The 14853-nt window shown below is 38.0% G+C and overlaps 1 protein-coding gene across 2 annotated transcripts in view; it reads left to right on the top strand.

Annotated features, from left to right (window-relative positions):
• NSG2 (neuronal vesicle trafficking associated 2) overlaps window positions 1-7235 on the top strand; it is a 74525-nt gene extending 67290 nt beyond the window's left edge. For both annotated transcript variants that reach the window (XM_074229625.1, XM_074229615.1), the window contains 2 exons: window positions 6704-6814; window positions 7031-7235. In XM_074229625.1, coding sequence (XP_074085726.1) covers window positions 6704-6814; window positions 7031-7225 — 306 coding nt within the window. In that variant the 3' untranslated portion in view covers window positions 7226-7235. The remainder of the gene's footprint in view (window positions 1-6703; window positions 6815-7030) is intronic.
• The last annotated feature ends 7618 nt before the right edge of the window (window positions 7236-14853 follow it).

Raw genomic sequence — 14853 nt, 5'->3', positions numbered from 1 at the left:
GTGAGTTTGAACCAATCTAATAAAGAGACCTGTGGGGATCACTGATTTGAGAATATAGTTGTACTAGATATTTATAAAACAAGTTATTCACTTTTTTGAGGGTTGGTGGGCAGACAAGAAGAGGATCAAGAAGAATTATTGGTAATTACTTTCCATGTCAAATGAAATATTATTCAGATTGTTCTACCATATTGGCAGATTGGTTTATTTACTCCTATGTTCATTCTGCCACAAACCTAGCTAAATCAGTACAGACAGAGAAGCTAATGTTCTTTGTATATTGACAGCCAGTTGTAGTTTTTGTCAAATAATAGGTGTGCTTATAGTGGAGAGAGGAGGATGTTTACAAAATAAACCAAGTGTTACTTAGTGTCTATTCCAGTTTCCCTTCCCATACTTTAGGCCTCCAGAATATGTCCGAAAACTCCCTGGATTGTATCTGGGTTAAACTTCTGATTCTGGTTTTTCCTGGATATCCTGTATAAATTATTTCTACCTCTTTGAGTCTAATTTTCTTTAACTATCATTTGGAGATAATTATGGTTATACATAGGCTGTTAACAGTCTTACAGGCTATTATTCATGAGGATCACATGAAATAATGTATGTTAAGTGTTCTGTTAAAACCAAAATACTATGAATATGTTGATTGTTGGGATGATTATTATTCCCACTTCCCTTTCCTTTAGGATTCTGTCACTCTCTGTCTGTCCCATAAATGACTTCACCACTTCCATGGGAAGGGAAGCACAGTTAAAAGGACACTGAGCTTGGAAATCATAGGATCCTATGATTTTGAATCATGATTTCTCTGCACTCACAATCTGAATGACTAAAGGCAAGACACTTAGTTTTGATAGGTCATAGTTGGCTGATATATGAAATGAGTAAGTTGTATAAGATAACTTCCAAGGTCCTTTCCAATTTTGGAACTAGGCTTCTTTCATAGTGTTATGAAAGCAAAGGGTGCTATTGACTCATAAGGAGACTATATTCCTATGGTCTCAGGTTCCATAATTATACCAGTCTTATCCTTTATAGCACTGTGATTATGTGAATGATAGGGAAGCAGTAAAATCAAATGAGTCTAAACAGATCCATTTCATACCATGACCTTATCTCTGAACTGAATGTTCCTTCAGATCAAATACTTTGATTTATTTCTCTGTATATAACCAGATGATTTAGAATCATGAAATTTTAGACATAGAAGATACAACAATATTTTAAGGGTTACCTAGTTTGTACAAAAAACTAAAACACTGTGCTAGGTGATAAGGAGATATAATATTAGGATATTCTGATTCCAAGGAGCTTACTAGTTTCAAGTACCTTAGAAGTCATCTAGTGGGGTGGCTAGGTGGCGTAATGGATAGAGCACTGGCCCTGGAGTCAGGAGTACCTGAGTTCAAATCCTGCCTCAGACACTTAATAATTACCTAGCCATGTGGCCTTGGGCAAGCCATTTAACCCCATTGCCTAGCAAAAACCTATTAAAAAATAAATAAATAAAGTCATCTAGTCCAAACCTCTAATTTTATAGATGGGGTGACTGAAACTCAGAGTTATAAGTGATTTCCTCAAAGTGAAACCACAAGCTAGTGACAGAGCTGAAACCAGCTCACTTTATATTTCTTGATTCCTAGACCAGAGTGTTTTCTAATACATCAGTTTGATGAGAAAATAATAATAATTGACTGACTTACAAGTTACAGTTCCTTATGAGACCTTATATAGACTCTGACATAGTAATTTTCTCATAACTCAAGATTCCAATTGGCCAGTGTTCCTTTAGTATATTCCTAATGGGGAATCTTGCTCTATAGCCAAAACATCCTAGCCAAATTCATGTAATGTATGCAATTTCAAACTACCTCTTTATTTCCTTTTAATATCCTCTTAATAATTAAAAAAAACTTATTTTCTAGTTGGAGATCTGAATCACCAGATAAATAGTCTTCACAGGCTATAGGTTTGAATCCTAATTTGGTTACAATTTTTGTGACTTTGAACTCAAATCTCTTTACCTTACTGAATTTTAGTTACCTCAACTACACAATGAGAGTATTGACCCAGATGATCTTAAAGACTCTTCAAACTCTTAACACTATCATTTAATTTCAGCTAAGCATATAAAGAGTGCCATGATATTATGTTTAATCACTCACTGAATCAATAAGTATTTATTAATTGTTTGCTATATGTCAAGCACTTTGCCAAGGGATAATTTTTAAAAGTTTATCCCCTTACCCTCTTCAGATAGTGTACCTAGGAAAACTATTAAATGGCATCTCCCCTTCCTGCTTATTTCTTTTTTTTTTTTTTTGAAGTTTACAGAGTCTTCCTTACAACAAATCTATGTCAGCACCATGGTCAGGGGAAGGGAAGAGGTGGTGGTGGTGGTGGTGGTAGTGATGATAATAGTAGTAGTAATAATCATTGTAGGAGTAGCAGGAGCAACAGCTGTAGCAGTAGTAATAATAGTGGTAGTAGTAGTTGTAAAGACCTATCACTACCATGGTTAGGGAATGCACCTCTCTAGGATAACACTAAGAAATCATAAAAATCGATTGGGGCAAGTACAGAGCAAAGTTTCACTAGACTTTTTTCTGTCACAATGTCATTATTGCTAAGCACCCTAGAATAATAGCAGAAGGCTTAAAAAAAGAAAAACATCATTTGATTTATGCAAATTTTCCATAATAATAATTAGGGATAAATTCTGGAATGAAAAACTAAATTTACAAAGGGACAGAGGGTACAGAAGTGGCATGAGGGTATCCAAGATTCTTGACTGCTGACTCTGATTGGAAATGGGAAAGCAGCAAATAAGGTTGTGAGTTGCTGTAGATGAGCAGATTTCATAGGAAATGTATACAAACACACACACACACACACAAAGCCACTTTTTATTTTTATAGGCAAAGAGCTAACTCTTTTATTAAAGCAGTCCTTTATCAAAAGCATACAGACTTGTCATTTGGCAGTGTGAGCAAATATTGCCTAAGGTTATTTAGACAGTAATAAGTTCCTCTCAAAGTTTAGAAGTACAGACTTTTCAGAAGTACCTTTTTTTTTACATCATTTTCCCAAGTGAATATAGGTCTCATTTTACTCTCCAGAGTCTTCTTTAAATTGCACAAAGTAAATTACAAATGTTATCTCATTAAATCTCCCAGCATAACCTTGCAAGGGGGCTACTATATACAGTACTTCCCCCATTTTACAGAGGATACTGAGGCTGTGAGATCACCAAGGCCACATAACTAGCAAGGTAGCAATTGGAATCTGATTGCAAATGTAGTACTACACTGTCAGTGTTACAAGTGTAAGAGTTGCATTCCTTAAATATTATATATTCCATTCCTCTCATTTTTTAGAAGAAGCTGAGGACAAGAGACTTTCCCAAAGTCACACTTAGTGCCAGAACCAGGCCTGAAGCCTCACTTTAGGCAGTCTAGTGGTCTTTAAGAAACATCAATACTTCCTATCTTCCTCAGCAACAACTTGCAATAACTGCCTAAAAAACTCATAATTAAGTTCCTTCTCCTATCTGGATAGGGGTTAAATAATCTTAATTTATAGATGTTGTATAGATCACTGGATTTAGAGATTTTAGGGGTTTTTTTGCAAGGCAAATGGGGTTAAGTGGCTTGCCCAAGGCCATACAGCTAGGCAATTACTAAATGTCTGAGACCGGATTTGAACCCAGATACTCCTGTCTCCAAGGCCGGTGCTTTATCCACTGTGCCACCTAGCCGCCCCTGGATTTAGAGATTTTATATAAAATATTTTTATTAAAACATCCTCTCCCTAGCACCTTCCCATGCCTGGCACATACCTAGTAAGCATTGATAAATGTTATTATATTGTGTCATATTACTGTGACTTGTCCTCTCATTTTACAAGTAAGGAAACTTTCTGAGTCAATGTTTTCTTTTTCCCCTAATTCTTTTGTCACCTTCAAGGACTTGCTTCTTCCAAGCTGTCTGTCTTTCATGTACACATACATATGTCAGAGAAAACCTGGTTTAGTAAAACATATTGGATTTGAAGCTGGGAGCACTGAGCTTTAATTTTGGATTTAATAGTTTGTTGGTTGGTTCTTGTCCTTCATCATTAAAGAAGACCAAAATGGCATTGCTATATTTGAGACAAATTACAGTGTGTTTGACTGGGGCTGATCAGACCAATATGAGCCTGGAATACTTTACCACAGGTTGGGCACAAATAGTCCATGTGAACACTTGGGGTAGGTACTCTAAACTTATTTATCTCATGTTTTCCTTGAGCTATTTCCATTCTGCCTTCCTCATAGAGCACAGCCCCCTCACTGATAAAGGCACACCATGCTGGGAGGTTCTGTGCCAGTGTCTCCCCTGCTGCACAATCACTTCTAAAGTTCTTCAATGAGACCTTCAGGGTGTCCTGGTATTGCTTCTTCTGACCCCTTTGTGAGTGCTTGTCCTGTGTGAGCTCTCCATAAAATTGTCTTTCTGGCAAGCATACTTCTGTCATCCTAACAACCTGATCAACCTATCATAATTGCAATCTCTGTAATAATGTTGGAATGCAGTTTACCTCAAGAATGGACCTCAGTGTCTGGGATCTTCTCCTGCCAGGTGATCTTCAGAATCTTCCTAAGACAGTTTAAATGAAAGTGATTCATTGTCCAGGTCTCACAGGCTGTCCAGGTCAGCCCCACAGCTCTGTAGACCTTCTCTTTGGTAGTCAGTCTAATACCTCTTTTCTCCCACACTTTCTTGAGGTTATTGCAGGCAAGTCATTTCATCTCTCTCCCCCTCAGTTTACTTTAGTAAGATGAGTACAATAATACCTGTATTGTCTACCTCACAGGATTATTTTGAAGACATCATTTTTAAGCTTTAATGCCTTTAGAAATGAAAGTTATAGCTATCTCTCTGGAAGCTTCTCTTTGATCAGTATTGAATATTATGGTAAGAGCAGATAGGTGGCACAGTTGGTAGTGTACCTGGCCTGGAGTCAGGAAGACTAATTTTGTTGAGTTCAAATCTGCCTTCAGATACTTATTATCTGTGTGGCCTTGTTTGCCTCAATTTTTTCCCCCTATAAAATGAGGTAGAAGGAAATGTAAACCATTCTAGTATCTCTTCCAAAAAATGCCAACTAGGGTCATAAAAGGGTTGGACACAACTGAAAATGGCAAGAATACATGGTGAAGTTTGTAACATCTCAAAGAATGGTATAAAATGTTTTTCCATATCTTCTCTATTGTTTCCCTTGTACTCTTAAAACAGTTCTCTATGGACTTGACACTTACCTATAACCCTGAATTAATCACTTCCTTTCTCTGAACCTTAATTCCCCTGTTTTTCAAATGAATTTTCACTAAATGCTAGGAAGTCTTTTCAAGGATCCCATGGGATCTCAAGATGCCACGACTATCATTTTAATACTCTTTCTCTTCTCCCATGTTGTAATGACCTAGGTCTTACTGATTCCTAACTCCTGGTAACCTTTATAAAAGTAAACTTTTTATTCCATTATAATGAGTTGGAAGGAAGGCTGTTCTTAGGTTATATCAGGATCATATTACTCATCCTTTTTACAATCCTGGTTTTTGCTTAACCAATTGTTTTTCCTTTCTCCATGGAGGTGTGTTAAGGGGATGGCAAATTAAAAGGGGTTATTTTTTAAGCATAGAAGCTTCTTTGGCAGTAAGGCAAGACCTGCAGGGCTATGACAGGCAGTGGCAAAGAGTCAGACAGAGTTGGAGAAATATATCATACTTGGCTATGTTCTAAATGTGATGACCTTGTACTCAGTATAAGATCTGAAAAGGTTATCAAAAACTTGAACACAGGATGTCAGGGCTGAGAGGGACCTTAGTAATTGTGATGTTTAAAAAGGTTTGAAAGACATAGTTTCTGGGTAATTTAATCATCTTATTAATAAAAAGGTATGATCTTTTGGCCATCTCTTTTAAATCAAAGATAACCATGGCAGATTCAAAATTTATATATATATATATATATATATATACATATCTTTCAAAACAGTAAGTGATCCATCAAACAGCAATCAAATCTAATTGGTTAACATGATTGGAGGTGGGTTATATTAAAATAAAGGCCTGAATATCTCTTGGATATGGAAAATATCTCTATACCTGACCACTTACAACTTTAGACTATCAATTCAAAAAATATATACCTCACCCAAGCCTGAACAGAACTCGCTGGGCTTTCCTACCCTAGATTAAATTTCTTGCCAGATTATTTGGGAGCTGACCAAGATCAGGAGAGTTGATGAGGGATTTAGGAAAAAAAAAAGGAGTCTCTATATCTTTCCAACATATTAATAATCATTTCTCGCAAACTTTATACCATAGAATGACCAGACTGTAGAACTTAGAACAAGAAATGACAGTGTTAGGAAGCATCAGATGTCCAAACTGGAGGGAGTTTTCAAGATTATCTCATTAAATCCCTTCATTTTGCAAAGGGGGAGCCTGAGGTCCAAAGAGAATTGCTCTGCCTGGGTCCCACAGCAAGTCAGCAGTAGAATAAAGATATAAAAAGGCAGGCCTTACTTCTGTCCTAATCTTTGTCCTGCTTTGCTGCCTTCTTAACAATCCACTGAGGCAGCAGACCTTAAATTTAATTGTTGCTTTGATGTATCTCTTCCTGACATGGAGACTAATAGCTCACTCCTCTCCTAGGTCACTATTCTCGTCAGCCTGGCCCTGGCATTTCTCGCTTGCATTGTGTTTCTGGTGGTTTATAAGGCTTTCACCTATGACCACAGCTGCCCAGATGGATTTGTTTATAAGGTAAGGAATGGCAGCCCAAGGGGCTGTCCAAGATAATCTGGACAATTAATTGGGTGCATTGGTATAGACTTGTCTCCATTTGTATCTAATGAAGGTAAATGGATCTGCACAAGTGGGTCCCAGTCGTGGGTGCGAAGTCAACTTTGGTTATGTGTGTGTTTACACTCTCTCTCTCTCTCTCTCTCTCTCTCTCTCTCTCTCTCTCTCTCTCTCTAGCATAAGCGCTGCATCCCAACTTCCCTGGACGCCTATTACTCAGCCCAGGATTCCAGCTCCAGGGGCCGGTTCTACACTGTCATAAGCCACTACAGTGTGGCCAAGCAGACCAGCTCCAGGGCCATTGCCCCCTGGCTCTCTGCAGCAGGACCTATAAGCCACGAATCAAAGGCTGTGAAGGCAGATGGCCATTAAAGAAGCTCACCGGTGGGGGAAAGAAAGGGGAAGGGAGGGGGGAGGGGGAGGAGACACGGGCTTGGCAAAACCCATGCTCCAGATACTTGACAACACTGTCCTCCCAGGATTCCACAGAGGGAGGAACAAGCCTAAATGAACACACCTGAGGAGTTTGAATCGATATTTAATTTGGTCCATTGTTATTCTCGTTGATTTGTTACTAAATGAGTCCAGCTCTTGTACAAAGGCATGTTTGGTGTTGATTGTTACAATGTAAAATATTTTTCAAAACATTCCTTACTATTTGTTAGGGAAAAAACACAAAATGAAATAAAAACAAGTCACTCTCCCAGAACCCTGGCCCAATCCCAGCAACACCAAGAGAAAGGGAAGGATCTCCTAAGGTCTCGTTAAATGAGAAAATATGGCCATAGCCTGGGCAGGCTCAGGAGAATGGACAGAAAGCCTGTTTTCCAATGTGTGGAGACGGGAAAGGGTTAGGGAAGCAGGGATGGGGGGGTGGGGGGAATCTTTGATGCTGTGTGTGTGGTAGGGTGATCTGTAATCTTCTGTCTGGGCCTGAACTGACCTGGCCTCACTGCTTCAGAGAAACTACAAGAGCAGGGGGGGATTAACTGGAAGTGTTTTCAACCTGATTTAGTGACTATGGAAAGGCTTACCCACTTATCCAGTTGTGGAAAAACTGTGATTTGTAGCATAAACTTGTCTCTTCTCAGAGATGTAGTTTTGGCCTACAAGACATTGTCCTGGTACAAATTCTTTAACCTGGCTTCTGCCTGCAATATTCATTCCACAAGAAGGCCACATTTTGTACATATGTGTACTGGAGACTGGATACCATTATTGACCCATTATTTTGCTAAGCTTTCCATCTGCAAATTTGTTCAGGGCAGGCCACAGGGAAGCCCATATTCATTGTAGGAAAGATGGGAAAATTGGAATAGAGTCAAGTTAGGAAAATTGAAGGGTGGGATGGGGCTTCTCAATAATCTCTAACAGGCTGTCTAGAAGAGAATAGCAGAAGAGGCCTTGATCTGGTCAAGCTATCGATGCCATTATACTCAGACTATATAGAGAAAATAGTATAGTGAAACTGTATTGCCAAAAGCTATCAGCTGATTTTCTGTCCCTGCCATGATTCACCTGTAAATTCATCTGTCACTACAAATGGGAAACAAAAAGATGACCCCCCAGCAAACTGCTGAATAATTTATAATTTTGTGGCGTATTTTTGTCAGTAGGTAGCAAAGACTGAAGTATTTTTTGGTGTAATTCTTGAACTTTTCTGAGAAGAAAAAAAATAAAGATAGATGTGTCTGAGAGTCCTCACCTTTCTTGACCCCCTGTGTCTTTTGTGCGTCCTGGAACAGAGTGGAAGGAGCTGGGGGGGGGCGTGGCTTGAGGGGTGTATGACAAATAAAAGAGAGGAATGCCAAATTACTGCACATACTGTTTATTGGGGACTGAATCAGGGCCCTGTGAACCTGACTTGGAAAACATTGGAGTAGGAGAAACTGAACCTATGTAGGCTGGGTTTTTGGGAGAATTTTTGCCAGGCAGTGAGGGTTAAGTGGCTTGTCTAAGGTCACACAGCTAGGTAATTGTTAAGTGTCTGAGGACGAATTTGAACTCAGGTACTCCTGACTCAAGGGTCGGTGCTCTATCCACTGCGCCACCTAGCTGCCCCGAAGGCAGGGTTTTTAAAAAGAAAATAAAGAATAGCATTTATATGACACCTACTATGCACTAAATACCTTACAAATATTATCTCATTTAATCTTCACAATAATCCTGGGAGTATGTGTTGTTGTTATCATCATTTTATAAGTGAAGAAAGCAAACAGAAATCAAGTCACATGCCTAAGGTCAAATTACATGCCCAAGTCACAGGTTCTTTTTCAAGATAAGAGTTTCAAGTTGCATGAGTTTGATTCTGAAACAAGGATGAGAGGAATTTGCCCTTCTATAATGATTAGTGATTAAAGATCAAAATATTAAAGGTTTTCCTAATCAGGACTGGTTCTTGGCAAAGTTGAAAAATAACATCTTTGCCTCTAAAGAGTGGGAAGGAACCCCAAGGAATATCTAGTGCAACCTTACTCCGTAGGACGTCTCTCCACAGCTCATATTTAACTGTAGGATTTAGTGCTGGAGTCTCCTTAATGTAGGAAAATTCCTAAGCCAACTTCATTTGACAGATGAGGGAATGGAGGTTTGTGAGAGGTAAAATGACTTGCTCCGAATCATGTGAGAGGACTGGACTTCAAATCCTGATTTCCAACTGCAAATCCAGTGCTACATTTCAGTTTCTAAGTCTAAACCTTAAATATACATACCATTTCTTAGCCTAGAATGTCTACACCAATTGTAAAATGGGGCTAACAATTAAGGGTGAAGCCCTCCACCTCAAAGAGGTTTTCATTCATTCAAGAAATACATATAGAGTACCAATTTTGTGTTAGACATTGTGTCTGGTGTTGGATTTGGGGAAAATATTATAACCATAAAATAAAACATTTGTAAAATAATTATAGGCTATTACGTGGCCAGTTTGTCAATATGAAATCATTTTCAAGGCCTTGGCTGAATAAAAATTGGTAGTTCAAAGAAATTTTCTTTTTTTCTTTTTTCCCTATGATTTCATAGGACTGCGGTTTGGTTTGTACTTTTGTTTCTTGGAATTTCATGGCTCAAATCTTCTAATGGCTGACCTTCTCAAGGAGTTTTATAAAACTCAGTGAGGCCAGTCCTTAAAGAACAGATTATCTGATGATGGGTTGGGCATGAAGACTGGGGTAAAAAATAATGTCGAGGGACTAATGACCACTCTTCCTTAGACTTGCTTCAATTCTAAGGCTCTAGTAGGTGAGAAAAGGTAAGTGGCACTAAGTTGCCATGTATCAATGTGGTATATACATATAATATATATATATTATATGTATATTGTCCTGTGCCCACTTCCTACCTAAGCCTTCTAGAGACATTTTAGAGACAATAAGGCCCAGACCTTTCACAACTAACACAAACTAGAGTTTCAAGTATCATATCCAAACAAGAACCAAGTTTTCAGAAGGGTGGTATCTTCTGGGCATGTATCATCCACCACCATCTTAGATTGAATTAGAAGAACTGGCATCAAACAATTAGATCTTCTTTTGGGTTCAATCATTGCTTCCTAAGGCCCTGAATAATGGAAGACTTGGTCAACTGGTACATACCCCATAACTAACAAACTCAAGAACTCCACTATTTTTTGTGATTTGGAGTCATTGTTTGCTGATGAAAACCTTCCTTGACCCTCTATCTCATTTCCATTCACTACAGTCCTTCCTTTCCATTGTGCCGTCTAGAACTGATCTTAGAGGATGCCCTTTCCTTCATCATAGATTTTTATTTAACCCTTCAATATTCTTGTACCCGCATGATCCTGGATCACTCTGGAAGACATTGTATCCTTAGTCTCTCTCTAATCCTGGGTTTTCTTCCTATCAAGTTCCCCCAACATAATTGGGCATCAGAAGGAAAAGTTGTTTACCGGATTACTCACTGGTACTTAACAGACCCTCTCTTCACTCTATTCATAAATTCCACACTGTCCATATTTCCTTTTTCATTTTTCCAATATATAATAATGCTCTAATATTTTCATGACATTGTTGCATATATTATTTCATTTGAACCTTACAACAATCCTTTTTGTAGGTATTAGAGCTACTTATTTTCTCATTTTGTTTTTATTCAGTTGTTTTTCAATTGTGTCCAAATCTTCATTCCATTTGGAATTTTCTTGGCAAGAAAATCCTTCTCCAGGTTATTTTAAATACTGAAGCAAACAGGGACAAGTGACTTACTTACCCAGGATCACACAACTAGTAAGTGACTGAGGCCAGATTTGAACCTAGGAAGATGAGTTTTCATGACAAAGTTTGGCACTCTATTCACGGCTCAACCTACAGATGAGGAAACTAAGGTTCAAAGTTAAAGAGCTTTGCCATGATCTCAAAACTAGACCATCTTATTCAGCACTGTGTCTACTATACCATGTGGCCTCTTGATCATTGATGCAGTCATTTAATGTTCTCAGGGTCATTTTTTTTAATTTTCAAAGAATTCAGTACTTGATCATGCCAAAACTCAACCCTTATTTAACCTTCTCCACCCCTATTGAAATGTTACTGAATAACTCTGAAACCTGTCATATAATTTGGTTCATTACAGATTTGTCATTTAATTTCAACAAGGATCTATGCTATATGGAAACCGTTTGACTCTTCCTGGTTATTCTGTAATCAAAAACCATAGTTGACATTCCAAATCTTCTGTCTTCTCAAGTATTTTAAACTCTCAAACCTTCTCAACAGATAACCTTACCTCCTTTTTAAATGAGAAAATAAATCACATCCATCATGAGTTTCCAAATTCTCTTCCATTATAGAGATAACTTCTCAATAACTCTTTATTTTCTCCTCCTTTGTACAAGTCTCAGATGAAAACGTGGCCGTTCTTGCCACTGGCAACCACTCTGTGACTTTAATTCTATCTCCTCTGATTTTACCCCTTTGATTGTGACTACTGCCATCTTGAATCTATATTAGTAACCCCTTCCCTTTGACATGCAACATGCTCAGATCTCCTGGCTCTTAAAAAAATACTTTTCTTGACCCTGTCATTCCCTCAAACTCTTATCCTGTCTTACCTGTCCCTTTCATAACCAAACTCCTTAAAAAGTTATTCCTCACTGACACTAGTTCCTTAACCTCCCACTTCTCAATACCCTGCAATCTACTTCCTAACATTGTTACTCAGTGAAAATTCTATTCATTCCAACAGTACATCCTTAAATTCTAAAACCAATAGCCTTTTTCACTTAAAATCTCCCAGCTTTTGACACTTCTCTGAATGTACTTTCTTATTTTTGGTTACTACTCCTATTTCTCATACTGCTTCTTCTCAGAATTCTTGCCAGATCATCACCCTTTCTAGATCCGTAAGCATGGTGTCTATGACTGTTCTAGGCTCTTTCCTTTTCTTTTCCTATAGATGCTCTGTGATCTTAGCATCCTTGGATTCTATATGCAGATGCTCACAAATTTATAACTCTAACCCTAATCTCTACTTGGGGCAGCTGGGTGTAGTGGATAGAGTACTGGGCATGGAATCAGGGAAGACTTCATGAGTTCAAATCAGCATTGTAACCTTGGGCAAGTCACTTAAGCCTGTTTGCCTCCATTTTTTCATCTGTAAAATGAGCTAGAGAAAGAAGTGGCAAACCATTTCTGTATCTTTGTCAAGAAAACCCCAATTGGGGATCATGACAAGCAAAACAAATGAACCAATCTTTTCTAAACTTTAGTTCTTCAAAGCCAATTGCCTTTGGAACATCTTCTTTCCTAATTCACCCATCCTTCCATTTTCTAAAAGAGATCACCATGTAAACTTATCCTTCCACTCAATTTTTATATTTATGGGGGCACCCACTAGTCACCCAATTTGACACCTCAGAATCATCCTTGGCTCTACTCTCTCTTTCATCCTACTATAAATAAAATGTCCCAAAAGTTTTAGTGCAATTTTAAGCCTTGTACTAAGACTTTTGGATCATCCTATATAATCAGTTGCGAACTTTTATGCATTCTACTTCTATTACAACTCTCAAACACATCTCCTTTTCACCATTCACATACTCATTAACTTAAGTCATGCTCTCATTATCTCTTTCTTAGATTATTATAAACTTGCTAGTTAATATCCAAGCTTCTAGAATCTCCCCTTTCTAATTCTCTAGGCAACTGTCCAAATGATCTTTTTGAAGCACAGGTCTGCCCATGTCAGTCACTTGCTAAAAAAATCTACAGGGCTCCTTAGCTCCTTAGTTATATCTCTAGGATAAACTACAAACATTTCCTCAGTCTGGCATTTGAAGCCTGTAGCAATTTAAGCTTTCCTTTCCAGATAGGTTTGATGTTACTTCTCTTCATTTACGCTGCACTCTACCCAGGCTAGGCTCTCCTCCAAACACAAAATTCTGTTTTTCAATTCTGTACCTTCACACATTTCAATATCCCCTCATTCCCCCTAACATCCAGTATATATATTTCTTTCTTGTCTTTACCTCTTATAATTCTTGATTTCCTCAATGTCTCAGCTCAGGTGCCATTTCCTAATACTACCTTCCCCCTTCTCCCTACCCTAACTCAAATTATCATAAAATATATATATATATATATATATATATATATATATATATATATATATATGTATATATATATATATATATATATATATATATATATATATATATACTTTAAAAATCATAAAATTAGAACTGGAAGTGATCTCCACGGAGATCTACTCCAACTCCTTTATTTTAACAGATGAGGAAATTGTGAATCAGGGAGATGAAATGATTTGTTACTAGTTCCATGGATAAAAAGTATCAGCTAAGATTCTGTGTACATGTGGTAGCCCACCTCCCCCCTCTCTTTTTCTCCTCTTCCCTCTCACTTCCTCTTCTCTTCCCTCTCCTCTTAGAATGTAAGTTCTTACAGGGCAGGGACTGTTTGTTTCTGTCTTTGTATTCTCAGAATCAAGCTTAGTGCCCTAAAAAAACTGTTCATTTGAATTGTACCAAATTGACAAAATTCTTTACTTACATCATTCTCCATAGCAGGTAGGGAACATTTTGTGATTCTGACTTCATGGATGAGGAAACTAAGGCCAAAAGGGTGACTGCTTCAAAGTTACAAAATAAGGTAAGGGTGTATTTGTGACTAAAATCTGTTTTGAATTTTGGTCCAGCATTCATTATTTTTTTAATCTAGGCCCTTGCCATGGGGTCTATTTCAGACTCTTCCAAAGATTGTGATAACACGAGATCTTCCAGTCTAGGCTTCTCCCTCACACAATATTCTGGGAGCTCAATTCCAAGGGACTGGTTAAATTAATCCAGTAGATTTTATGGGGAAATGGCCTAAGATGATGAGGTAGCCACCAGAAAATTTTTCTCAGCTTGTCCAGAGATCAAAGCTACTTTGCCTCTGAAGTTTGCATAGGGGGGGAGGGAAAGGAAGAATGAGAAAGCAAAGAAATCACATTCAAATTAAACAATAATAACATTTCAATAGAATTTTGAGATTTACTAATCATTTTCCTCACAATGACCCTGTGAAATAGGTTATGAAAGTATTGTTTTATCCATTATATTCAGCTAGGGAAACTGAGGTCCAGAGTCAGTGAAAAAAAAAGCACTAGATTTAGAATCTGAGCTTTGCTGCACATTTCCTGGGGGATGTTAGGCAAATATCTTTTGCTTTCTCAGCTTTAGTTTCCCCTTCTCTGTTAAATAAAATGATCGGAATAGATAATTTCTAAAATTCTCCTCTGGATTCAAGTCTCCTGACTTGTGATTCCATGCCTAGCATTCTTTTCATTATATAACATGAACTCTCCAAGATCTGGAGATGGTGCCACATCCCTTCAGTCAGACCAAAATAACAAGAAGTATAGCCTCCTTCTTCAGGGTAAGCCAAAGTCCATCTGGCTTGTCTGGACACAATTGAGTCATCCCTTCCCTGAGGCAAAACTGAAACATGCTGGGAAAATAGGGCAAACCCATCCATGTGAGG

The sequence above is a fragment of the Macrotis lagotis genome, chromosome 1, assembly GCF_037893015.1.
Source record: "Macrotis lagotis isolate mMagLag1 chromosome 1, bilby.v1.9.chrom.fasta, whole genome shotgun sequence".
NCBI lineage: Eukaryota > Metazoa > Chordata > Mammalia > Peramelemorphia > Peramelidae > Macrotis > Macrotis lagotis.
This window is presented reverse-complemented; position numbering and strand designations above follow the sequence as displayed.